This window comes from Setaria italica, chromosome VI, assembly GCF_000263155.2.
Source record: "Setaria italica strain Yugu1 chromosome VI, Setaria_italica_v2.0, whole genome shotgun sequence".
In the NCBI taxonomy this organism is placed as follows: domain Eukaryota; kingdom Viridiplantae; phylum Streptophyta; class Magnoliopsida; order Poales; family Poaceae; genus Setaria; species Setaria italica.
In genome coordinates this window covers 31,580,623-31,606,247 of record NC_028455.1, presented here as the reverse complement: position 1 = coordinate 31,606,247, position 25,625 = coordinate 31,580,623, and the positions used below count along the sequence as shown (strand labels likewise).

Genomic DNA, 25,625 nt, shown 5'->3' with positions numbered 1-25,625 from the left:
GCCATAACAGAGTAGTGCCGGACAGAGTGCAGTCACAAACTGCAACACGTGGCGAAGGTTGAGCTAAATTTAGAGGGTCACCTTCGTAATGGCAAAAAAGAATTTTCCCCATTTAATCTCAAAGGCTTGAAAAACTACCATGATAACAGCAGAAAAAATAACTACATAATCAAGTTTGAAATTGGAAATTGCTGTGAATAAGGCATCTGACATAAAAGACATTTGTTGTTAAGTGGATCACTCTACTACAGTCCCTATATCTCTTATGAGGAAAAAAACTTGAATTTCATCTAGGAGACAGGAACGCCATTTAACAAGCTACTAATGACATAATGATGCTACGGTAGTATATAGAGCGCAAAATCTGTTACTAGACTACCTTTCTAGCAGTGTGACCTCTGATTCCAGGGGCATCGGAAAAACCAGTTTATATTCACTACATATCTTGCATCCGTTCTCTTATTTCCTTGTCCTGTTATGATAAGATGCAATTCTGTATGGTTGAATGAACACCAACCAGAATCAGATAACAGGCAAATGGTTTTAATATAACTAACCCTTTTCTCAGCACATTGTCGGTCTAGCACAATTTCGTCTTGGCAGAATGGCTCAATAACATTTATTTCTAGGCCTGGAGAAAACATTCTCATAGCACTTCTCTACATAAACGCACATGGGATTAGCGAAACATGATATCAGTGTAAGAAAAACCAATTACTCACATAAGAAAAGATTCCTGAGTATTCCATCACAAAGCTCAACACCTTCAAGGACATGTGATGCAATCTCTTTAGGTATGACAGGTGATGTTGGCCCTCTCATTGTTTATTGCTTATCGACTGTTTGAAAAAAAATAGTCATGAGAAATTGACAACATGAAGTGGAAGCTATACTCAGTGCACACAGTTGAAAGCTGTGAATTGTGATACAATTCAGCAAAGCTATGAACTGATGTTTCTAATTGTTTGCCCACTCCCACTTGTTTATTATACTTTGGTATCATTGATCTACTTATATTCCATAATCAGCAAAAAGAACAGCCTTTTATCACCCACGGCTCAATCCATTTGTAAATAAGAAAGCTATTCTGTTCAATTTGCAGCAGCACAACGTTGCACATCGTTCCCCTTCTGCACTCCCTTTTGTTAGCAAGTGCCACCACAAATGCTAGAGCTGTAGTTCCTGCCTCCAACCTGCTGGAGGGTTCATGGCCCAACTACTTTCGGCCTGCAGTCCTTTTAGCGGCTATAGGCCCGAACTCAAGCCCACACAATAAGTCCGGGATTGGGCCCATCCTGCTGGCCTTTCCGCCGATCAGGAACCGTCGATTTGCGGATCAACGTCAGTATAAAACAGCAACTCCTCCAAACCCGCAGAAGCCCTAGACTCTGCTCGAGCTCTCCGCAGCCGCCGCGCCGCTCCTCCTCCTCGGGCTCTCGCTTCCCACAATCCAGGTATGCCTCGCCGATCCTCTCACGTTAGATCCCTTCTGTGTATGGTGTCTTCTGATCTTCTGTTCGTTACAGCGATCTGGCTGTTCGTTCTAGGGTTGTTATTGTTGCTGGGTTGGCTCCAAAATGCGCGTTTTGCTAGTCTTGTGGCGCCATAGTAGTCAGTAGATTTGCTTCTGTTGAAATGGGATGATGGTTTGCACATGTTTGTTTGGTGGTGGTTGTTCAGGTCTGGATGAGATATTAAATCTTTCGCTTAGCCCTCAGATTGTATGTTAGGATTTGCTTGAATCATTTTGAGTATACTTAATGGAATTATTAGCTTAGCTTAATGGTCGAGAAGACGTGGTTAAGATTTGCTTTGCTGACTACCTAGTGCTGTTGTAGACTGTACGTATTTGGGGTTATTTCAATTCATGTATCCAGAAGTTTAAAACTTTCAGCTTCATTGGTGGCACACAAAATGTTAAGTGTTTGTATTATGATAGATTCATGTGTTGTCAACTAGATTGAAGGCTATTCGTATAATCTTTTGGTTGGGTTTTTGCTGAAGGGTGCTCTATTGCTATGCAATCACTTAATCTAGCTCCTTTTATGCCTGAAAAATGGACTTTTAGTGACACTGTTTCTTTGTGGATTGAACAGGATGAAGTTCGTTGCTGCCTATCTGCTTGCTGTCCTTGCTGGCAACAACAGCCCCTCTGCGGAGGACCTGACGACTATTCTGGAGTCAGGTAATAACATATAGCTAATTGCTGGTTTGAAGAACTTGTTACTGTTAATTGAGCTTGTCTGTTAAGTCATCAATTTTGGAAATAGGGTAGCCTTGTCCATTTGTAGTGACCTTTATATTGTTAAACTGGAAATGGCCTGAGCACTAATTATTATTTTTTCCATGTTGTTTCGAGTTGTGCATTCATTCCGATATAGATCAAGTATTATATGGTTTAAAGCTACATGTGCATTCTGTAATATGTAGATGGCACATTTAATCTTGTTTCTTATGTGGCAGTTGGTGCTGAGGTTGACAATGAAAAGATGGAGCTCCTGCTGTCCCAGCTGAGTGGTAAGGACATCACTGAGCTCATTGCTGCCGGTAGGGAGAAGTTTGCTTCAGTCCCATGCGGCGGTGGTGGTGTTGCTGTTGCGGCTGCTGCTCCTGCTGGTGGTGGTGCTGCTCCTGCGGCTGAGGCTAAGAAGGAAGAGAAGGTGGAGGAGAAGGAAGAGAGTGATGATGTAAGCTCATTTTTATTGCCCATGTTTGTTTTAGTATCCATTATGCTTCCTGTTAGAATGCTACGATCAGGTGGTACACAAAAGGCTTTCATATGTTATCTTGTAGTAATGCCTGATTTTTATTGCCTATGTTGACGTATCTTTCATATGTTCTCTTGTAGCAAATGCCTCGCATTTACGCAAATTTTGTGTCATTCCATATACCATCTAGTCTTGCTGTTCTAGGGGCTATAGTAAGAGTGTGGCTTTTATCAAACTTGGTTCAACAACTAATTGTTTTGTTCGATATGCCTTTGCAGGACATGGGCTTCAGCCTGTTCGACTAAGCTGGGATCCTTCTATCATCAGTGCCAAGTCTTTGGGCAGAGGAAAACAGAGTCAGGATGTTTGGATTTTAACCTTGTTTAGGAGTTGGGAATCACTGGAAGACTGCTACTCTATGTAGTATGTCAGCGTAGATTATGATGTTCGGTTTACCGGTGAACCAAATGTTTTGCTACCCTATCTTGCTGTTTCATTAAGAATTGATTGTCTCAGCAAAGTTTCTTGGATGTTCCCAATTTCTGCGTGTCTTGTTCATTCTTATCTTAAATTTTATCGGTATGTGCAATGATTCTTGAGACTGGCTAGATGTGTTCCATTTCTTGCGCCTGCTTTCAGCTGACCATAGTTTGCAGTTTCACGACACTGACTGTGAAAGGAGTTTCAATTTCGCCCTGCCCCTTGTGCTACAGGCCGTAGGTTAGATACGGGCAGGTAGTGTAACACATGTGAAAGGAGTTAGTGATACAAATATGCAATGATTAAGATTTTTTTCAACTTAGTTCCTTAAGTAATTTGAAATTGGTTATTCTCCATCTACCTGCTTTCCTAATTTCAGTGCCTCTTGCCCCATTTACTTCTAACTGATATCCGTAACAACGAAAACTTAAAGAATTCAGCTTTTAAGATTTCTGTGATCTCGACAAAGCACAGCAGCAACTCCACTTGTCGTAAGCTTTAACTAGCCTCTAGGGTTAGCTGCTGCAGAATCGCAGTTTAGCCTACAGCCGCTACAGCAGTACGCAAATGTCAGACCCAATTAGGGATTGTTTGGGAGTTTAAAAAAAAGCCCCTGTCACAGCGAATGTTTGACACTAATTAGGAGTATTAAATATAGGGTAATTACAAAACTAATTGCATAACCCTACGCTAAATCGCGAGATGAATCTATTAAGCCTAATTAGCCTACGATTTGACAATGTGGTGCTACAGTAACCATTCACTAATGATGAATTAATTAGGCTTAATAGATTCGTCTTGCGATTTAGCCTAGGAGTTCTGCTATTAGTTTTGTAATTAGCTCATGTTTAATTCTTCTAATTAGCATCTGAACATCCGATGTGACCTGAATAAAGTTTAACCTCTGGTATCCAAACGCCACCTTAGTTGTTGGCCAACTCTGCCGATAGTTTCGTTTCTGAATTCTGATGATCCAAGGCCCTCAATGTGCCTGCCTAATCTCTACACTCTGCTGGGGATGCAGGATGCAGGTTCGTGCTCTTCTGTCTTCTGATTCTAGTCTGGAACGATAGAACTCATGTCGGCAAGTTTATCAGTCGAGTAATACTCGTGCAAGTTTCAGACGAAATTCAGGCTACAAATGGTTGGTGCTCCTGTTGCACGGTTGCCACCGGCGTCTTCTGAACCCCTTTTTATCAGCATCCTTCAGCTCTGGTTCTTCAGCTACGTAACTGGGCTTTTCCATCTAAATGAGCTACTTTCGATTCGAGAACGATGCCACACCATAAATCACTTTCCTGAACAGTAGCAGTAGCTCATGAATCCGCACGTTTGTTAGCTGAGCGCTTCGATATATAGTTCGATTGATCAATGCTACTCGAATGAGTGTCGAGAATCTGTTGGCATCGATGGTCTCAGGTTCCAATACAGATACAAATGGAGTATACTTACGAAAACAAATACAATTATCGTATGGCCCCAAGGGCGATCGTATCAAAATTCAAACGAAAATGAAAGAAAACAAAAGGAAAACGAACTCCATTTGGTTGCCGCACCCAACGTATCATCATCGGGTGGATGTTATTCAATCAACGAATGCAGAATCGGCTCGTGGATCTCCGGACGTACGGCGGCGGAGGCTCTCGCAACCGGTAACAACGTAGCTAGGGCGTGCCTTAGGAGGAGCTGCTGCTGGACGGCGCGTCCGAGGAGGAGTCCGGGGCCGAGGCGGCGTCGGGCCCCGGGGCGGGCGCGTCGGCCGCCGGCGCGTCGGCGGACAGGGACCTGCCCTCGACGGCGTCGGCCGCGACGTCGCGCGCCCCCGCCGCGAACGGCGCCACCGCGACGGCGGCCAGGAGGAGCACGGCGAGGAACACGGCGCGGGCCATTTGCGTCGCTGGTTTGGCGGTGGTGCGGGCTGCTCTCGCGCGCTGGGCTGAAGTGTGCGTGTCGCTTTGCCTTTTCTGCTGTGTTGCGGTGACGATGAGGCCATGCGCGGTGCAGGGGTTTATGTACGAGGCACCCGCGGCTAATTTTAGCGCGGGTGAGGGGGCGAGGGCGCGCGCGTGCGGTGGTGGTGCGCGCCGGCCGGTTCTCTTCCTCGTGCGGTCGCGCGCGGTGGCTGGTGGCCGCTCGCGGGCTCGCGCTCGCTGCCCGCGGCCGGCTGGACGCGTGTGGGTGGGGTGGGTTTTCCGGTTCCGCGAGGGACCCGGCCGTGGCCTTCCCGTGGCGCGCGGGCGCGTGTCCGGACTCCGGACGGCCTCGCATTTGGTTTGGGCGTGCCCGGTTTGGGAATGCCCCGCTCCGGCGCCGGCGGGGTCCGTGGGGTGGTGAGGGGTGACCGTGTTAACAGATAGGTAATCCATGCGTGTTATACCAGGAGTTTGTTAGCTCGGAATCCTAGAGATAGAATCCCAGGGGTAAGATAGATTTCAACTTGTATTCCAGGTATATCTATAGCAAACTTCAGATTCTGTACATGCCACACTAGGACTCTTCCTACCTATATAAACATGCAACCGTGGATGCCAAGAGGGCTAACCACGTTCAACCAAAACCTTTCATGGTTATCAGAGCCTAAACTTCTTCCTAGACATATCTACACTAGAAAAAAAACCATCCATGACATCGTCGTCAAGCTCTCTGGCGTCCCTCAGTCCGACGATCTCATAAAAGTTGACGCGAGACAACTTCTTGTTGTGGAAGGCTCAGATCCTTACTGCCATCAAGGGTGCCAAGTTCATGGGCATCCTGGACGGTTCTACGAAGGCGCCGGCAAAGACCATGGTCGTCGTGAAGGACACGACGCTTGGCTGGCGCAAGACCAGCAGGTCATCAACTACATCGTCAACTCCCTAACCAAAGATGTGTTGGTGTCGGTGGTCAAATCACATCTGCAGTGGAGGCATGAACAACGCTGGAGTCCGTGTACTCGGCGCAGTCACGTGCCTGGACCACCAATCTCCGACTGCAGATCTCCACGCTGAAGAAAGGCAACATGACGGTTGCTGTCTACTACGCCAAGATGAAGGCCATCGCCAATGAGCTTGCCACCATTGGAAAACCCGTTGACGATGATGAGTTTGTCTCCTTTGTCCTCCTTGGCCTTGATTTCGATTATAATCCCATTGTGTCATCTGTCATGGGTCGAACAGATCCCATCTCTCTGAATGAATGATCTCTATGCACAGCTTGTTGCATATGAGACTTGTTTGGAGATGCTCCTAGAGAACAACAGCAATGGTAGCTTCTCGTCCTCGGCAAACTTAGCAGCTTGAGGGCGTGGAGGCTTTCGTGGGCGCAGCAATGGAGGCAACAATGGGCGTGGCCGTGGGGGTCATGGCACTGGTGGTCGCAGCAACAACCCTTCGGGCATGTTCAAGCAACAATCAGAACAATTCAGGAAGCTCCTCCAAACCTAAGTACCATATACGCAAGAAGGTGGGATATGAAGCTCCAGATTGTTGGTACATGTATGATGATGACAACAACAAGACACCTCAGCTCCATATGGAGTCGACACCAACTGGTATGATGATAGTGGTGCAACCGACCACATCACCAGCAATCTTGAGAAGCTGATGGTGCGGGACAGATAAAGTGGCCATGATCAAGTGCACACAGCAGAAGGAACAGGTATGAAGATTAGTAACATTGGTCAAGCAATTTTACAAACCCCAAATCATAATATTCATCTCAATAATGTTCTTCATGTTCCAAGCACTCATAAAAATTTTGTCTCTGTCCATCGCTTAACATCTGATAATAATACCTACTTTGAATTTCATCCAAACTTCTTTCTTATCAAGTACCAAGCAACGAGGAAAGTCATTCATCAAGGGAGATGTGAAGGAGGCCTTTATCCCTTAGTGTCGCATGGAGCTGTTCTTTGTAAACAAGCCCTTGGAGTCAATAAGCCGTCTACATCAAGGTGGCATAGTAGCTTAGGTCATCTTGCTTTTCCTATTGTTAAAAGAGTTACCAAGAGTAATAATCTTCCTAATATTAGTGATCAAACAGTTGAGTCTATTTGTGATTCGTGCCAAAGAGCAAAGAGTCATTAGCTACCTTATAATAAATCCAACAATATTTCTAGTGCTCCCCTTGAGCTTATATTTTCTGATGTTTGGGGCCTGCTCCTATCTTTGTTGGAAAACATTCTTATTATGTTAGTTTCATTGATGAGTTCAACAAGTTCACTTGGATCTATCTCCTGCGCCAGAAATCAGATGTCTTCCAAGTGTTTTAAAATTTTCAGAATCTAGTTGAAAGAAAATTTGGTAGGAAGATTATTGCAATGCAAAGTGATTGGGGGGGGGGGGGTTGAATATGAGAAATTGAACTCTTTCTTCCAAAAAAATAGGCACCTCTCATCAAGTCTCCTTCCCCGTGCGCATCTACAAAATGGATTAGCAGAAAGAAAACATCGTCACATAGTAGAAGTTGGATTAGCTCTTCTTGCAAATGCATCTATGCCTTTAAAGTTTTGGGATGAAGCTTTCTTAAAAGCCACATATCCAATAAACTTGTTGCCAAACAAAGTGGTAGATTTCAATACACCAGTCGAGCTTCTTCTTAAACAAAAACCCGACTACAGTTCCCTTCGCATATTTAGATGTGCCTACTAGCCTAATCTTTGGCCATTCAACTCTAAGAAACTTTCCTTCCGCTCGCTTAAATGTGCGTTCCTTGGTTATAGTCCCTTGCACAAAGGCTTCAAATGTCTTGATATATCAACTGGTCGGGTTTATGTCTCTCGAGATGTTGTGTTTGATGAATCAGTTTTCCCTTTTGATGATCTGCGTCCAAAGGCTGGCGCTTCCCTTCACAAAGAAATCTTGCTCCTTCCAAATAATCTCCAAAATCCGAGCCAAGAGAGGGTAAACTGCACTGATTCGGTTGTTACTAATCAACATGCCAGTGTTTTGGATGATTTACAGGAACAAGGGCAAGGAAACATGGATGCAGAATCAAGTTTGGAGCAAAATAGTGGCATGTATCGCATGCTTGGGGTTCCTTCCCTTCTCGGCTACAAGACAGAAGCAACATGGACTCTCATGTGGATCCGGGCGCTAAAACCCGGGCTGATACGGCGGCACAGCAGTCAGGCGCGCAGGCGAGCGCATGGGATGCGTCCACCGCCAGTCCAGCACCGACGCGTGGGTAGGCGAATCCAGGTGCACGCGCTTCCACGGGCGCGCCCAGTCCAGCTCCAGCACGTGGCGGACTCGGTGGAGATCAGGCGGGGTTGTCGACAATCACAAGAATCGAGGGCGATCCTCCTACGGTAGATGGGCTGGGATCCTCTGCAACAACTTCAGGATCCAGTGTGGCCACATCTTCTTCAACACCTACAGCTCATCCGCCTACATTGGAAGTGCACTCTTCTCCACCGCAAGAACAGCAGCTTCGCCCAAGAACACGAGGTCAAAGTGGTATAGTTAAACCAAAATTTTTTACTGATGGTACTATTAGATATGGTCTTGTGTGGAACAGGTGAACCCAGCAATCTACAAGAAGCATTAGAGGATCAAAATTGGAGGCTAGCTATGCAAGATGAGTTCTCTGCTCTTGTCAAGAATAAAACTTGACACCTTGTACCTCCAGTCAAAGGACAAAATCTGATTGATTGCAAGTGGCTGTACAGGATCAAGAAGAAAGCAGATTAAAGCATAGATAGATACAAGGCCAGACTTGTTGCAAAGGGTTTTAAGCAAAGGTATGGAATAGATTATGAGGATACCTTTAGCCCGGTTGTTAAAATTACTACAGTCAGATTAGTTCTCTCTATTGCTGTGTCATGAGGTTAGGTTTTGAGATAGCTAGATGTAAAGAACGTGTTTCTTCATGGTGTTCTGGAAGAAGAGGTATATATGAAGCAACAACCAGGTTTTGAGGATGCTACAAAGACAAGCTTCGTCTGCAAATTGGACAAGGCCATATATGGTTTGAAACAGGCACCTCGAGCTTGGTATTCTCGGTTGAGTTCTAAACTTTATGATCTTGAGTTTAAAGCTTCAAAATCTGACTCCTCCCTGTTTATTTATCAGAAAGGATGTGTATCTATCTTTATGCTCATATATGTTGATGATATCATAGTCACAGGTTCTTCTCAAGAAGCTATCTTAGTTTTGCTACAAGACCTGAAGGCAGACTTTGCTATGAAGGATCCAGGAGAATTAAATTTCTTCATTGGGATTGAAGTCATAAGAGAGGAACATTGTTCTGTCACAAGAAAAATATGCAGTTGGTATACTTAAATGAGTAGGTATGAGCTCTTGCAAGCCATGCACAAGTCCCTTATCTACAACAGAAAAGCTTTCCTAGTTTAAAGGAGAAGCGTTAAATGATGATGATAGTGTCAAATATCGAAGTGTGGTAGGTGCATTGCAATACCTTACCATTACTCGTCCTGATCTTATTTACTGAATAAGGTTCGTCAATTTCTACATGCTCCCACTACTGCTTATTGGACTATTGTGAAAAGAATTCTCAGATATATAATATACACACTTGGTCTGGGGATATCTATTTTATAGATCAAGTTCAGTTCTTGTAAGTGCATTCTCTGATACATATTAGGCTTGAAGTGTTGATAATCGACGATCGACGGGAGAGTTTGCTGTTTTCTTTGGACCAAATCTTATTTCTTGGAGTCCAAGGAAACAACCTACTGTAGCACGGTCAAGCACAAAGGATGAGTATAAATCCTTAGCAAATGCAATGGCTGAAATAATCTGGGTTGAGTCTTTGCTTGCAGAACTTGGTGTTAAACAAGAACAACCACCATGTTTGCGTGCCACATATCTATCAGCTAACCCTGTCTTCCATGCTAGAGGAAAGCATATAGAAATTGATTTTCATTTTGTTAGAGAAAGGGTTGTACAAAAATTATTGCATGTACGGCTCATACCATCGAAGGATCAGCTCGCAGATGGTTTCACCAAGCCTTTGGGTGTTCAAGCATTCAATGAATTCAAGCACAATCTAAACTTGGAGATGAAGACAGGTTAGATTAAGGGAGGGTGTTAACAGATATGTAATCTCATGCGTGTTATACTAGGAGTTTGTTAGCTTAGAATCATAGAGATAGAATCCTAGATATAAGATAGATTTCAACTTGTATTCCAAGTATATCTGTAACAAACTTCAGATTCTGTACCCGCCACGCTAGAGGCTCTTCCTAGCTATATATACATGCAATTATGGATGCCACGAGGGCTAACCACGTTCACCCAAACCTTTCATACCGTGCGCGTGGCATGCATGATTCCAGGTGCTTGCTCCGTCTGGAGGCAGAGGGACTGACGTTTTCTGGTTTTGAAGCAAGTAAAATCTAGTAATCAACTCTCGATTTAATCAACGTGCATTGCGAAATGACCAGCTCGGGAGAGAGTACACTTTTCCTTGCGACGGGGGGGCGTCGGGGTTAGATCTGAGACGTACAAGTGGACCACCACCGGGACCGTGGTGGTCCCGCCATTCCCCTTCTGCTACAGCTACTAGTTCTCAAGTGTAGTGTACGTACATGCATATACGTTCGATACTTCGAGATGGAGGAAAGGATATTACGCCCACCGTCCACCGACACCTCAAGCACCGGCCACCGGGGTTCATCCGTGCTTGCAGTAGCATAGCTAGCGGTAGGCGTGAGCGCGAGACTGGGAGTGGCCCTGCAGAGTTGATTTCCGATTCCCGCAGCACCTGTTCATCTTTTCACGCCACGTTTCACGGGCGCTGCCTGCCACCTGCCCGCCGTTGCACTGCAGCCGCTGCTCGTCGTCGTCAATCTGCTCGACAAACCCATTAAATTGCGAGTAAATCTAGGTAGGCGTCAAAAATTAGCATCTCATATTCTCATCCATCGTTTAGAAAGAACGGAGAAGAAGGCAGGGAATGTACATCAGCTATTGGATTATGGTTCCCGGATTCGAATCCAGAATTTTTGACGCAGACCAAATCAATCTTTTTCATACTAACAACAGCAATAATGGAGCGAGGAGAAAGAAGAACCGAAAAGAAAGGCAAAAGGAAAAGAAAAACCATGGCGTTTCCATCCAAAGAGAAGCACCAAATCTCACGGCACATGCTCACGCACCGACTCACAGTCACAGCACCCACCGACAGACACCACCACCATTCGAGCAGATCCGCCTCGAGAGAGAAGATTAACCTTAATAATCCCCTAAACCAAGGCGGCGGCCACGGCCACAGCGGAGGCAGTAATGGCGGCGAGCCACCGCGGGCGAGGCCCGCCGGGCGCCGCGTTCTTCTTCGCGTTCTTCCTCTGGTCGGCGGGCGCCGCGTCGTCGGCGGCCGGGCCGGGCGCGTCCGCGACGTGCCGCGGGCGGTGGCCGCGCGCCCTCGTGGACGCCCTGGGCGCGTCGGCCGCGGGCGCGGGCGCCGGCGCGGGGGCCTCCGCGGGCTCGAACAGCTCCACGGGCTCCAGCACGGCGTCCACCGCGTAGATGGCGACGGGGTCCCTGTCGTAGACCGTGGACCTCACCCGCGCGGCGGCGTCGGAGGCCTCCGTCCGGATGCTCACCTGGTCGCCCACGTTCTGCACCGTGAAGTTGTAGCCCCGGGATCCACCGTCGGTGGCGAGCGTGTTCATGGGCCCGTTGTTGGACTTGAGGCTCCGCAGCGTGTAGTACACGGGCACCGCGTGGAACAGCAGCAGCGACGCCTTCCCGTCGGCGCTCAGGTTCCTGTAGCTCGGCATGAAGGGCCGGAGGGCGTCGTCGGTGGGGCAGAACGCCGTCACGCCGCCCTCCACGGCCGACTGGAACGCCGAGAGCGCGTCGGGGGACTTGGACACCAGGGACGCGAACGACTTGCACCCGCCCTTGGACATGAGCGCCGTGATGTTCGGCGGCGCCGCGGGCGCCTTCGCCTTCGCCGCGGCGGGGGCCGCCGCCGCCTTGCCGCTGCCACCGGAGGTGGCGCCGGAGGCCAGGGGGAGGAGGACGGCGACGAACAGGAACGCCGCGGCGGCGGCGAGGGGGGAGCCGCGCATTGTGGGGAGCGTGCGCGTGGGAGTGAGTGGGACGAGTGGCAGCAGCAGCCGACACTCCAGCAGACCAGCGGCGTAGTGATGAGAGCGAGCGAGCGTGTGACACTGTTTGCTCAGCTGTCTTTGTGGTGGAGGTGCCCTTGGGCATCCGTGGTAATACCGAGGATTGCCATCCCAGCTGCGCTAGATTTTGTGAGGTAACGTGTGATTTGGTGGTTGCTCCGTCTTGCTTATGAATCATAGATTATTCGTTGTCCTTACTCTCAGAATTCGGGGACAGTTTTGTTGTTGTCCTCTTCTTCTGTCTCGTTTTAGCAGCATTCTGGATTTCGTTGCACCGAGACTTGAGACTGAATTTTTGCTGAATTCACCCGAACGGAGTTTTACGCCAAGAGCTGCTGAGCTGCTGCACTGCAACTTGCTGAATGCATTCAATGGCGAGCCTCAACTACGCAAGGGGATCTCCAATGCCGTAAACGCTCCGCTTGTACTACTACCCATTCCCCGATTCCCGCCCCGTTTAATCGCCGTGGGGACGACGATCAGATCAGCTGCCACAGCTACAAATCTTCGCGAGTGCAGTGGGACAGGTGGTGAGGTGGATCCGATTCCAAACCCAGGAGCGCGGAGCGCCGCATCACACCGGTGCCGCACTGCCGCACTGCCCCTCCGTTCGGCCCCCCTCGCCCACTGGCATCTCCTCGCCTTGGTGGTGGTGGTCGCTCACCGCCACCGCCACCTCCGGGCCGTTCCTACGAACTGCCCCGTCGGAGGCCTGACGCCTGACGGAGGCCGGATGATCGATCGGCGCGTTGCGCTGATTTGGGAAGAGTGGGGCTTCGCTCGCACGGCGCCTCGTTCTCGTTGGATTTCGCCGGGTGACGCTGACTCGCGGGCGCCATGACGAAGTGGACGAGACAAGTGCTCTCCGCCATGTGATGCCGTCGATCACCTGTGAATGTGTGGTGTGCATTTTTCAACAAAAAAAAAATGTGTGGTATGGTGTGCCAGTGCCACACGCACAGCGCTAGTCACAAAGACCGCGTACTCCATGACAGCATTAGTGCATTAGCATCACCATGTAACCGTGCAAAGCCGCTCGTCTGAAATTTCGTCTTGTGTTGATGTAATGGATATGAGTTCTTTTACGAAATTTCCTCTCTCCTCATGAAAACTTGCAGGCCAACTTTTGAGACTTAATTTGACCAGAGAATGCCCGTGTTACATACAATGTAGCACTGTGACTTATAACGGCTATCGGATCACTCCAAACTAAAAACCACGGGTACCGTCATGTGTAGTGTAAATGTTGGGACTGATTTTCTACTTTCATAGCATTTTGTAGTTATGTTGGATTCCATGAACGCGATAGCGATAGAGTAGAAGTTAGTGGTTAAAGTGTGCTTGAGGTATTGTGACGCCGCTAATGCGACAACATTTTGTGACTAAAAGAACTATAAAGGTTCTTTAATTCTAAGCATTTGTCTCACTGTTTGTGCTACAATGCTCTATCTCTCTCTCAAACATATACATGTTCCAAAGTGCATATCAGTAGTTAGTTAAGAGCAACTCCATCAGACCCTCTAAATTGATCCCTACTTCAAGTTTAGAGAACGAAGTAAAAAAAACACACTCCAACAGGTCCTCTACCTGGCTCCCCATTTTGAGGAGGCTTCCAAATTCCCCCATTCACCCTCCGTTCCTAGGAGGGTCTCTAGGTAGCTCTCTCTCCATGGGAGCTATTGCTGAAGTTGGAGATATTTTTGTGACCCTTAAAAAATAGAAAGAACCCCATTTGATCTTTAGGATTTTGATTAGAGGGCTATTGCTAGAGTTACTCTCAAGTTTAGGGAACCCGAAGGCCTATACACTATAGGGCCGTAGGGGCTCCGAAGACCTATGGCTCGAGGGTCGTATAGATTTGCACATGGGGTGGCGGAGAACATAAGGTCGACCCCATCATAATTTGATTGATGTTTATTATTTTTATAATTATTTCCTCCATTTTTCTTCTTTTATAAGGTTCATTTCGTGTAACACTTGATCAACAATTACTCTATTAGTATATATAACCTTTGGATACAGAACTGATGTCATTAGATTTGTATTTGAAAAATACTTTCTTATAGTTATAATTTGTATCACACATAAAAAATAAAAATGAAATTATTGGTCAAAGCCTTATCCTATAGTGAAAAAACACTCTTATAAAGGTGAACGATTGATTAGACTAATGTACAATTGGGCCCCTATAGATTTGAAAACGTAATTGTATTGACCTAGAACTTAACTTGTTCAATGTAGACGCAGACACCAACGACACAATAAAACAGTTCCATACGTTTATATCTATAAAGCCCCGCTTGGATCCACTTAGATTGTGAAAAGGTACCTCGTAGCTTGTGGGTTGTTAAAAAAATGAATTGTAGAAGGTGGACTGTTTGGATCAACTAGAATTTTTCAAAGCCATGATGCACGAGAGCCCGTAAAAACTAGGGAGCTGTAGCTTATGAGATTGTAAAAGTTTGATAGTAAACCTACACCAAACACATGACCTCCACCCTCCAGGCAGGCACCTAGTAGTAGTAAAAGGAAGATACGTAAAGTACTTAAAGCCTTTTTACATGTACATTTGAAGGTGCTTTCACTGAGTTTTGAGTACTTTTCACATACGCGAGCTCTAAGGAGTTTTGTTCTATCAGTTCCATATGCTGCAATTTGCAAGACTCGCTATAAATCTACATTAGCTCACATATATTTTTGAAGGTCGCCATAGCGAGTTTTGGTTCACCAGACCTTTTTTTTCTGAAAGTTTATGTTTCAGTTCAGTATGCGAGAGACCGTGATGCTATAATGCATAATGAACTCAATACGAAACTGACAAGAATGACAAAGAAAACGGACAGAAGAAACACAGCTATGTATAATTTATGGATGTTCAAATTACAGACATACACAAAAACAACGGAAACGGACAAATTTAACCATACACCAAAGAAAAGGCCTAAATAATTTGGAGGAGAAATTTTAGAGACGCCTAATAAATCGTCGACACCTCAAAGAGTTAAGATCACGCGTGTAGATTCCTCTCTGTAATGAAAGAAGCACATACCATCTGCGCATCAGAGATCAAGGCCACCGGGGCCTGTCTAGAAAGAAAGCACAACGGAGGCGGCGGCGGCGGCCACCACGGCTGCAGCGATGCCCGTGCCCATGCCCGCGCTGCCGCTCTCATCAGCGGCTGGGCCTGGAGAATCCGCTGGCGAGTCCGATGCGTGGGTGGGTTCGGGCGGGCTATCGGCGGCGGGGCCTGCGGCCTCCGCCGTCGACGGTTCCTCGGCGGCGGCCTCGCCACCGGCGGAAGGCTCTTCTGCGGCGGCGGCGCTGCTGTCGGGCGATGCGGCTTCCTCTGACGAGGCCTCAGAAGGGCTGGACGCCTCCTCGCTCGTGGGGGAACCGGTGGGGGTCGTCTCCGACGCGGCACTCTCGCTAGGTGACGCGGCGCCGGACTCGGAGGTGGGCGCCTCGGAAGGCGTCGCCTCTGACTTGGAGGCCGGGGCCTTGGCGGGGGTCGCCTTGGGCGTCGCCGCGGCGTTCTCAGGCGACGCCGTGGGGGCCTTCTCGGACTTCTCGGATGCCGTGGGCGCCTTCGACGGCGAGGTCGACGAGCCCGAGGCAGACCCCTTCGGCGAGGCGGCCGGGGATTCCGCGGCGAGGGCCACGGCGGCTGATGCGACGAGGAGGACGACGGCGAGAGCGAGAGCGCGGGCCATGGTGCTGCTTGCGTGCGATCTTGCTCGGTTCCCGTATGGTGTCACGTCGTGAGGCGTCGCCGCGGAGCTATATAGGCGACGACGGAGGGGAACCTGTCGGCGAGAGAAACACGGTGGAGTCGGTGGCTATATTTGGAGGGGTCTCAGCGCGTCGCGTCGCGCTGCACGGCCTCCTCCCGTCCCGTCCTCCGCCTGCGACGGTGGCGGTGGCGCGCGCCAAGCGGTTGCCCCCTGGGAAAAGGGCGGGTATTTTTGGTCTGTTTGTTTGCAGCCGTTGGATCCGGCCCCTTTCAGATCCTGCGGCGGTATGTGAGACTGAATCTGTGATCTTTTGACCCGTGACGCATGACTCTAGTTGACCACCGTGTGACGCTTTTGCATGGATTTTGCTTCTAGTCAGAATTCGTTTATGTTAAAAAATGTAGAGCTGATGCTTGTCCCTTCGTGTTTGTGCTTTGTTCTTGCTTCTGAATTGAAGTGCAGGTATCATCAAGTAGTTTAAAACGCGGCAGTGCTATGTTGGAAGAAATAACTCTGTACCTCTAACTAATGATGGTGATTTATGAGCTAAGTTTTGTGCAGGTAACATCAATCTATGAGCATATTGTGTGGATTCTTTTAGTCAAGTCTTCACCCTACATAGATCATAGGTACATGAACTTCTGGACTTGAAAAGTAACAAATCAAATCTGTACATGTGCACCCGTAGAAAAATGAATAATTGTCCATTGTGATTGGGCAGAAAAAAAAGAGAGATATCGCATATACAAGATTTTGCATATGGGTATGATTTTTCATGAACTCAAGATGTACATGCCCTCATTTTCGGATAACATTTTCTGAAGTACGGGCATGTTTGGTTGCTAGCCACCATTTGCCACACCTAACCTGTGGTAAGTATGGCAAGCCACAAAAAATGTGAGAAATAAATTTGAAGCCACACTTGATCATGGCAAAGAGAATCTTGCCACACTTTTTATCTATATAACATATGAAGCCCAAAGAATCTTACCAAAGGTTAGGTGTCCAACCAAACACTTGCCAACTTAATCAAACTTACCTAAGTTTAGATGTGGCAAACTGTGGCAGGAACCAAACACCCCTAACAGTTCATCCAACATTTCCTGGGAGTAGATATCCATGTCTGAAATTCTCAATATGCAGTACTGGTTCTAGTGGGCCTTACGACAGACTCCAAGCCCACGACACGTTACGGCCTATTTAAAGCCCATTACCACCGAATTTCCCCACGAACATTCGCATACCTTCTCCTCACCGGTCACTGACACCAGGGCCCAAGGCGCCCACGCTGACCATGCAAGTGCCTGTTCGAATCTAGTCCGTCGTTTGTGCATCGGACAGCCAGCGTCACACGGCAGCACCTGATCTAAATCCCTGATATGCTCTCGCTATCTCGCCCGAGCCTCCGAGAACAACCCCAGCTCCGTTCCCCGCCTCCGCCCACCCGGATCCGGAAAACCCTAACCCTAGAGCTCGCCCGGCCGCCGCCATGGATCCCGACGGCGACCCGGCGTTCCACCGCAGCGAGGCCATCTCCGCCGTCCAGGACGTCGACCAGTACTACGGCGACGACGACGACTTCGACGACCTCTACAACGACGTCAACGTCGGGGACGGCTTCCTCCACGCCTCCCACCAGCCGCCGCCGCCACCACCGCCGACCCAGCAGGCCCCGCCGCCGCAACAGAACCAGCACCAGCCGCAGCAGCAGCTGCCTCCACCGCCCCAGCCGCAGCCGCAGCAGCATCCACCGGCCCACACCCTCCCGCCGCCGCCTTCGCAGGCCCCACCGCCGCCGCAGCAGGTACGCATCCCCGGGGTGCCCGTTCCTGCACCGGGCATACCTCCCGCCCAGCCTAACCTCCCCCCGCCACCTCAGCCGCCGGCCGCGCCCGCGCCGCCGCTGCCTCAGCACCACCAGATTCAGCAAGGCGACGGGATCAACCGCCCTGGAGGAAACTTCGGCGGCGGCCCCATCGTGGTGGGGAACGGCGGCCCCGCTGGCGGGGGCGACGGCCCTGGCGGCACGACGTTGTTCGTGGGGGAGCTCCACTGGTGGACGACGGACGCGGATCTGGAGTCTGAGCTCAGCAAGTACGGGCCGGTTAAGGAGGTGAGGTTCTTCGACGAGAAGGCCAGCGGCAAGTCCAAGGGCTACTGCCAGGTCGACTTCTATGACCCTGGTGCAGCCGCTGCCTGCAAGGAGGGCATGAACGGGCACCTGTTCAATGGCCGTCCATGTGTCGTGGCATTCGCCACACCGAATACCGTGCGGCGGATGGGCGAGGCGCAGGTGAAGAACCAGCAGGCCATGGCTGCACAGACTTCTGCTATGCAGCCGAAGGGTGGCCGAGGGGGCGGTGGTTCTGCAGGGCCACAGGTAGGTGGTAATTATGGCGGTGGCCGTGGAGGAGCTGCTGGACCTGGTGCCGGTGGTGGAGGAGGCGGAGGTGGTGGAAATTGGGGAAGAGGTGGTGGAGGCATGGGGAGTAGAGGTCCTGTTGGTAATATGAGGAACAGGATGGGCCCAGCTGGTGGTGGCCGTGGGATCATGGGGAATGGTGGAATGGTTGCACCGCCACCACCAATGATGCCGCCGGGTGGAATGCTGGGGCAGGGTTTTGATCCTACTGGCTACGGCGCTATGGGAAGAATGGGTGGTGGATTTGGCGGTTTCCCTGGTGGACCAGGAGCTATGCCATTCCCTGGGCTGATGCAGCCATTCCCCCCGGTTGTTGCTCCACATGTTAACCCAGCTTTCTTTGGTCGGGGCGGGATGGGGGCTGGCGGAATGTGGCCTGATCCCAACATGGGTGCTTGGGGTGGGGAGGAACAATCAAGTTATGGAGATGATGCGGCATCTGATCAGCAACATGGGGAAGGGGGGAGCCATGGGAAAGAGAGGCCACCAGAGAGGGAGTGGTCTGGTGCACCAGAGAGGAGGCGTGAGAGGGAGAGGGATGTGCCCCCAGCACAGGAGTGGCCAGAGAGGAGGCACCGGGATGAGCGTGACATGGACCGGGAGAGGAATCATGACTATGACAGAGGTAGAGAAAGAGATCGTGACAGGGAGAGAGATCGAGACCGAGACAGGGAGAGGGACAGAGATAGGGAGAGGGAGAGGGACAGGCATAGGGATGACAGAGATCGCTATGGTGATTATCACAGGCACAGAGATCGTGATTCAGAACGCAATGAGGACTGGGACAGGGGGAGGTCATCTGGGGTACGCAGCAGGTCGAGGGAGGCCGACCACTCCAAGCGTAGGCGGATGACACCTCAGTAATGTAGCTTGGTGAGCTACTAATGTAGAGGCAACAATGATCCAGGGCAGCGTCTTATTTGCACACAAGCATGGTTCAGTAACAACTAGCATCTTCTTAGTGCTTGTGGCTGTGGTGTTCTTGTGTCTCCGGCGATGTGTTGTAGCAAGAATTCGAGATGTAAGTGAAGCTTAATCTGATTCCTTTTTTGTTTCCAACTGTAACCCTCTAATTTTAATTGTACTTTTTGGTAGTCGCATGCTGGTAACACCATGTAAGATGTCTTTTTTGTACCGGGACTTCTCTTGTAACTTGTCATGTACACAAAATTGTTTCTTTTTCCTGTTGTGATCTGTTCTTTTGTAGCTACATGGCATTGTCTAAGGCAACAACTGTACATAGCGTATTTGTCTAGGACAATGGAATGTAAATTTTGTTGCTATAGCTATTGTTCTCTCCTTGTAATCATTTTGATTGTCAATATGTATTTAGGAAAAAAGGAATTTGTAAAGGCTTTTGTTGTACATTGGGTTTGTAACACATTATTGATTGGAAGCAGGAGCACTACATTTAATATTTACTTGTAGAGAGGATGCTATGATAAATTGACAATTTATTTTGATCTCAGTTGGACTGTGTGGACTGAGCCTGTTCTTGTACAAATATGCACCTTACACGCTAGATAGAGTATCATCTGTATGAATCATTAACATGGTTTTGAAATAAATATGAATTACTCAAGCACCTGTTAAGCTAAGCATAGTAGCATTACAAAGAATGATTCTTGAAAATTGGAGTTCAAAGATATGATTAATGATTTAGTTGAAATATTTGCTATGGTTTTTGTGAACTGTAGGACTATGGCCGCGGAAAACATAGAATTGTAGAACATTTATATTTTGATTGGTTCCATTAGAACACAGAATTGTAGAACATTCATATTTGTTTCTGCCAACATCCTAGCTGCTTTAGAATGTTTGTCTTTACCACTATTGATAATTAATTGATGAATATTTTCGTCCAAGTAGGGGAAACGTTTTTATGCTTCCTTTGGTAATATACTTGGCAGGGAAAACAAATAGCTAGGTAGAATAGGAGAAGCATAGGTACCTTATTCAGTCTGACCAGTAACTTGTCCTTGTGGACTTCTGCTAGTACTGGCAGAGCATGCTATGTTTGTATTTTCGGAAAAAGGGCCTTTGGACATGCTTGAGTGGTATTTTGTTAAAAAAATTACTTACCATTAGTTCATTGCATACGTTCCGTGACTTGAAGCTAAGCTGTATTTTGCTACACTCTACTCCACATGGCTCTTGGTCATCTGCGAATATGTGCTCATGGACTAGTTTGTATTTTTAAATCTGATACATGTCCAATATTTGGTGTTCTTCTGTGCAAAGATGGTAGAACAGTTGTAGTCCCACATTTACTTGAGCTGCTGACCTTTGAAGCTTCTAGATGTAAATGTAAAATTTATATAGTATGCTATCTACCCAGTATTCTGACTGTTTTGCCATTCTGTATCAGGAATAGGGTGCATTAAAGTTTCAGATAATTATAAAAACAATATGGTTAGGGAGGCAATGCCATATTCCTTGTTATGTTTTAGATAATATCTGGAGGGTGCTTGCTATGATCATTTCTTGTATTTCCCATTGGGAGCTCCTTCCATCATGTGAAGCTGCAGTATGTTTGCTTTGATTTGTACCTGGTCTTTAAGTAGTCATACTGCATAATATGCTTTAACACGGCTCTTGCCAGACTGCCCAATGCTATGCGGCACGGCATGTTGTGGTTTCATTTCACGCACTGTTTTGTATTTCTTTTAGCTTTTTAAGGTCGCTCATGCCTTTCTTCTCATTATGCAGGAATGCGTGGTTGGAACCCTGTTGCGCTGTGCGAAGGCCTACTTCCTGGATATTAGTTGCTGCCTCATATTGTATGCAATATTAATGTCTGAGTTTCCTGAAGACTTAATGATCTATTTGTGTAATTCGGGACCAATGCTTTGCATTGTTGTTATTGAAGAACTGAGACTGTATTTCTGTCGTAGCCTTGTAGGATGATCAAATGGTTTATGTTATGGTTGTCCTTCGTTCACCTTCCTCTGCAGCTAGTGGACAAATTATATTGAGTTTTTGACATTCCTGTGGTTCATCCTTCCTCTGAGATAACATAGCTTCTAGTTGCTTCGTGGTTAGATTTTTGAGGTTGGGAAGGTGAGAAACCAGGTGGAAGGATGGTGGTTGTACCTTGCAAGTTATACTCATGATCCCTTTTTTCGTTCATTTTTTTTATATTGTCCGTATTTCCACAAGCATGTGGTTTTAGCAAGATAGTATTTGTGTATATCTTGTGGTGCGGTAGTCAGGAACTGAGCAATGGGCATAAATTGTTTTTCACTGTGGCATGCCATGTATTAGTTCCTTTTTAACTGGGAGCTGCTCAGGCCGTTGCATCAGCAGCAGCAACAATTTCTGTCCGGTGGAGCTTCTGCGCCAGTCCCAGAATAGGTTTTATCCTTAGCAACACGATGCGAAAACTCATCACGGGCATAGAGAATCAGCGAGCGGTAAAGAAAGAAACATAAATAAAGAGAATCAGCGATACGATACGCCGCCAATCCGCTTCCGCTGCCATCGCGAGCCTGCTTGGGTGCGCAGAGGAGTCTCGTCCGGCGCGTTCACCCTTCCTCCTCATCTATTTTTTCTTCCCCCGTTCCCTCCTCTCTTTCTTCTCTGTTGGTCTTCCTTTCCTGGCGGCGACAACAGGAGGGGCGAGGGGCCGCGCCATTCTCCACGTCTTCGCGGGACCCTTTGCCGGCGACCAGGTATGCCTCCCCTTCTCCTCTCTTCCTGCTGCGCGAAACGGATCACCCAAACCCTAATGTAAAGCTATTTTTATTCGGATCTAACCCAGTTACAATATAAGTACCTACTACTAAGTACTAACCTCGATTTTGTTTGCAAAAATTGTCGGGTATACATGCGACGAATTGAAAATTAGTAGTGCAATTGTCCATATTCCCACTTAATAGATGTCTCCAGGTTCCAGAATAAGCAGAGAAAATGTATAATTTCTTGAGTTTTTAAAAGCCTTGGCCCCTTCCATGTCTTGATTCATACATAGGGATGCCACGAAATATGCAAGCTTTGGACTTCTATTGTACAATGTTGCAAATATTTACATGGTATAACTGAATTGCAGAGTAACTTTGAGCAATGGGCACGTCTGTGGATGCTCCAGCGGTTGTGGCTGAGGAGGTACCTTTTATTACTTGGAGCTATTGATCACCTGGATATTTGATAATTCACTTACTGGAGCAAAGGCGTAGGTTCATTGAGAAAGTTAAGACCTTAACTTTTCAACATCAAAATACAATTCAAATTTATCAACCCTTCAGTTCAACAGCCGGTCCTTTTTGAGGCTTTTTTTGTTCGCAAACCCGCATATAGTTCAGTTGGGTTTAGCGGAAACCCACCTAAAAATGGCATGGCATACATGTGGGTCTGCAGACAAACTCACCTCCATTCCTACTACTACCTTTTGCCCTTTAATCTTGCATATTTATGCCTAAATTTCAGAATTAATTAGTTTCTTAGATGTATCACTTGTTTTCCTGTCTGGTTCATGACCTGAGAAATTAGAAGTTAAAACCCTCTTCCATGTCATCAACATAGTTCAAACTTCGAACTCTTGACTTACAGCTTATATTTCCTACATGTTTTTTTAAGGAAATGTCCTTACCTCATTGAAATTACGCTATTTGCAAGTTTTGATTCATCTTACAAAGGTGCTCTACCTGCAGGTCACTGATAACATGTTGGGTGGCAAGAAAGTTACTGTTGTATTTGTGCTAGGTATGTGGTCTATGCCTCTATATTCACTTGCATTTTCTTATTGCATATCCTACCTTATGGAAGAAAACAAGCTTATAACAGCTTTGAAAATATAAATGAGCTAATTAAATATATGGGACACCAAGCTTCTCATGGTGGACCATTTAGAGCATTGAATTCCGGGAGTGATGGAAACTCCTGTCCGACCCGGGTTCAAAGCATGGCACCTTCTTAGGACAAAGCCTGGGTGGAGTCTCCCCTTGTGGTCAAGTTTTTATCTAAATAAATATATAATTCTACAATCTACATATATCATATATTCACTCAAAGGATATGATTTCACTTTGTATCTGACCAAGAGTTGACACATAGGTGGTCCTGGAAGTGGAAAAGGCACACAGTGTACCAACATTGTGGAACACTTTGGATTCACCCATCTTAGTGCTGGAGATCTTTTGCGTGCAGAGATAAAATCCGGCTCTGAGAATGGGTATCTTCTTTCTCTCTGTTTTTTTTGTTCTCAAGAAAGATTAGATTAGTCATGTTGACATAATGTTTAACAGAACCATGATTGAGACCATGATAAAGGAGGGAAAAATTGTTCCATCAGAAGTAACTATAAAGCTGTTGCAGGAGGCCATGATAAAAAGTGAAAATGACAAATTTCTGATAGATGGATTTCCAAGGAACGAAGAGAATCGTTCTGCATTCGAGAATGTTGTAAGGCCCTCTTCTCTTTTTGTACCCAGTTCTCATGATAGATCAAGAGATTTTTTCCCATTCTTTTATGTATGTTTAAATGAATTTGCTAGAATATTAATTGTTTCTCATTGTTGCAGACAAAAATTTCTCCAGCATTTGTGCTATTCTTTGATTGTACTGAGGAAGAGATGGAAAAACGTCTTCTGGGGCGCAATCAGGTTTTCTTTGTCATTAATCACTACAGCATTTTTTAAGTCGCAAATTCATTCTTTCTGATATTTCTTATTCTCTATGCAGGGAAGAGTTGATGATAATATTGAAACTATCAGGAAAAGATTCAAAGTTTTTGTTGAATCAAGTTTGCCAGTCATTGAGTATTATAGTTCAAAGGACAAGGTCAAGAAGGTATTAATGCATCTTCGTAAAAAAAATGTTTTTGTAATACAGTAGAAACACAGATAGGAAAAAAGATGCATGCTGGCATAAATATACGAGGTTAGGAGGAGGATGTTCAGATGGCTAGATAATCAGATGGAGTAGTGTTCCTTTGTTAACGATCATCATTATGTTTTTCTCACGTCAATTAATTGCTGGGCCATCTTTTGGTATTTTCACTTTGGTGCCTATGCTAACTTGTTATTTGATCAGATTGATGCTGCAAAACCAATTCCTGAGGTGTTCGAAGACGTCACGGCCATTTTTGCCCCATATGCTCCAAAGGTGACCTATTGGTTTCAGATGTGTCTTTTTTGATCTATTCTTCTGCACACAGCATTTCTGGATGAATCTGACTCCTGTTTGCATGCTGAATGTATGTCTACCAACATTTAGTTTGCCTTTTTTCCATTATGTTAACATATGGCAAGAATACAGTGCGTTTATGTATACTGACAATCTGTTTGATCATCACATTTTATTCTTGACTTCTTTTCTATCAGGTTTAAATAGAGCGATACAAGGAACGCTGTCGAGGTGATAGAATGTGCCATAATTATATACCCTTGGCCTAAAAATTTTCTTCTGGTTCCTGTGGCCATGAGATACTCATATAATCTTCATTATCTTTTCCAGGCACCGAACAAGTGTGACTACATATCTGTGATTATAAACCTTTTTAATATAGAAGAGAAGTTTTAGTTCCTATGAGCTACTCCCTCCATCTCAAATTACTATACGTTTTGGTTTTTCTAAATATATACTTATGTCTAGATACATAGCAAAAATGATGTATTTAGGAAAGCCAAAACGAATAGTAATATGGGACGGAGGGAGTACCAGCATATCAGTAGGCAATTCATTTTGTTACCAGCAATAAGTAGATCTAACTCCCAGTATTCCTGCTAGAGTAACATTTTACCAATGGCGTTGGTGTATCCTTTAATATTGTTGTTCTAATCTGTAATTTTAGTATTTTACTGCATGGGCGATCAAACCTTGTGACATTACCGAAATTAAAATTGATGTCATATTTTTATAAGCAATTGTTTGTGCTTCTGGCCCTTCAGATATACACCATTCTACCCAACTATGTTTAATTACCTTGCCCCCTCCCGGCAGCACATAATTACTCTTCGTAGGCCTATGTACGTGCTGCTTATTTGACTGGGAGCAATAACGTACGACATCATTCTTGCAGTCCTTGTTCAAAATATTGCAGGTTGTATGACAGTATAGGTCGGTAGGAGTATATAACTCTGTACCTTTTCCGTGAGGTCAATACTCAATACAATGTTCTGATTTGTGAAGGTATTTTTCTGAACTCGTGAAATATTGCGAACCATTATGGATGCAGCTTTTTGTCAGAAAAATTGCATAATTACGTAAGA

The 25,625-nt window shown here is 46.6% G+C and overlaps 4 protein-coding genes across 5 annotated transcripts; 3 read left to right on the top strand and 1 right to left on the bottom strand.

Annotated features, from left to right (window-relative positions):
* Nucleotides 1-1,335: 1,335 nt before the first annotated feature.
* LOC101773836 (60S acidic ribosomal protein P2A) lies at nt 1,336-3,290 on the top strand. Its single transcript, XM_004973714.3, has 4 exons — nt 1,336-1,454; nt 2,097-2,185; nt 2,464-2,687; nt 2,987-3,290. The coding sequence occupies exons 2-4, from the start codon at nt 2,098-2,100 to the stop codon at nt 3,011-3,013; spliced, it is 339 nt and encodes a 112-aa protein (XP_004973771.1). The 5' UTR covers nt 1,336-1,454; nt 2,097; the 3' UTR covers nt 3,014-3,290.
* Nucleotides 3,291-11,029: 7,739 nt separating this feature from the next.
* Nucleotides 11,030-12,391, bottom strand: LOC101773417 (fasciclin-like arabinogalactan protein 1). The gene has a single exon (XM_004973712.3). The coding sequence runs from the start codon at nt 12,202-12,204 to the stop codon at nt 11,374-11,376; it is 831 nt and encodes a 276-aa protein (XP_004973769.1). The 5' UTR covers nt 12,205-12,391; the 3' UTR covers nt 11,030-11,373.
* Nucleotides 12,392-17,389: 4,998 nt separating this feature from the next.
* LOC101773012 (U1 small nuclear ribonucleoprotein 70 kDa) lies at nt 17,390-21,546 on the top strand. The gene is made up of 2 exons (XM_004973711.2): nt 17,390-19,438; nt 21,127-21,546. The coding sequence occupies exon 1, from the start codon at nt 17,485-17,487 to the stop codon at nt 19,279-19,281; it is 1,797 nt and encodes a 598-aa protein (XP_004973768.1). The 5' UTR covers nt 17,390-17,484; the 3' UTR covers nt 19,282-19,438; nt 21,127-21,546.
* A 259-nt stretch (nt 21,547-21,805) lies between these two features.
* Nucleotides 21,806-25,280, top strand: LOC101771934 (UMP-CMP kinase 4). 2 transcript variants are annotated; one of them, XM_004973710.4, is made up of 10 exons: nt 21,806-22,088; nt 22,466-22,521; nt 23,067-23,118; nt 23,470-23,587; nt 23,661-23,817; nt 23,937-24,017; nt 24,097-24,204; nt 24,448-24,519; nt 24,738-24,771; nt 24,871-25,280. In XM_004973710.4, exons 2-9 carry the CDS (start codon nt 22,480-22,482, stop codon nt 24,741-24,743), a joined length of 636 nt encoding a protein of 211 aa, XP_004973767.1. In that variant the 5' UTR covers nt 21,806-22,088; nt 22,466-22,479; the 3' UTR covers nt 24,744-24,771; nt 24,871-25,280. The 2 variants fall into 2 exon arrangements, with proteins under 2 accessions (XP_004973767.1, XP_004973766.1); XM_004973709.3 differs by having other exon boundaries at nt 21,807-22,088; nt 24,738-25,280.
* Nucleotides 25,281-25,625: the final 345 nt, after the last annotated feature.

Excerpts from the sequence above, each read along its gene's own strand:
- LOC101773012 (XM_004973711.2), top strand. The coding sequence starts at position 17,485 with ATGGATCCCGACGGCGACCCGGCGTTCCACCGCAGCGAGGCCATCTCC.
- LOC101773836 (XM_004973714.3), top strand. The coding sequence starts at position 2,098 with ATGAAGTTCGTTGCTGCCTATCTGCTTGCTGTCCTTGCTGGCAACAAC. Across the intron at positions 2,186-2,463 it reads GACGACTATTCTGGAGTCAG|TTGGTGCTGAGGTTGACAAT; the intron begins GTAATAACATAT and ends CTTATGTGGCAG. Across the intron at positions 2,688-2,986 it reads AGAAGGAAGAGAGTGATGAT|GACATGGGCTTCAGCCTGTT; the intron begins GTAAGCTCATTT and ends ATGCCTTTGCAG.
- LOC101771934 (XM_004973710.4), top strand. The coding sequence starts at position 22,480 with ATGGGCACGTCTGTGGATGCTCCAGCGGTTGTGGCTGAGGAG. Across the intron at positions 22,522-23,066 it reads CAGCGGTTGTGGCTGAGGAG|GTCACTGATAACATGTTGGG; the intron begins GTACCTTTTATT and ends CTCTACCTGCAG. Across the intron at positions 23,588-23,660 it reads AAATCCGGCTCTGAGAATGG|AACCATGATTGAGACCATGA; the intron begins GTATCTTCTTTC and ends AATGTTTAACAG.
- LOC101773417 (XM_004973712.3), bottom strand. The coding sequence starts at position 12,204 with ATGCGCGGCTCCCCCCTCGCCGCCGCCGCGGCGTTCCTGTTCGTCGCC.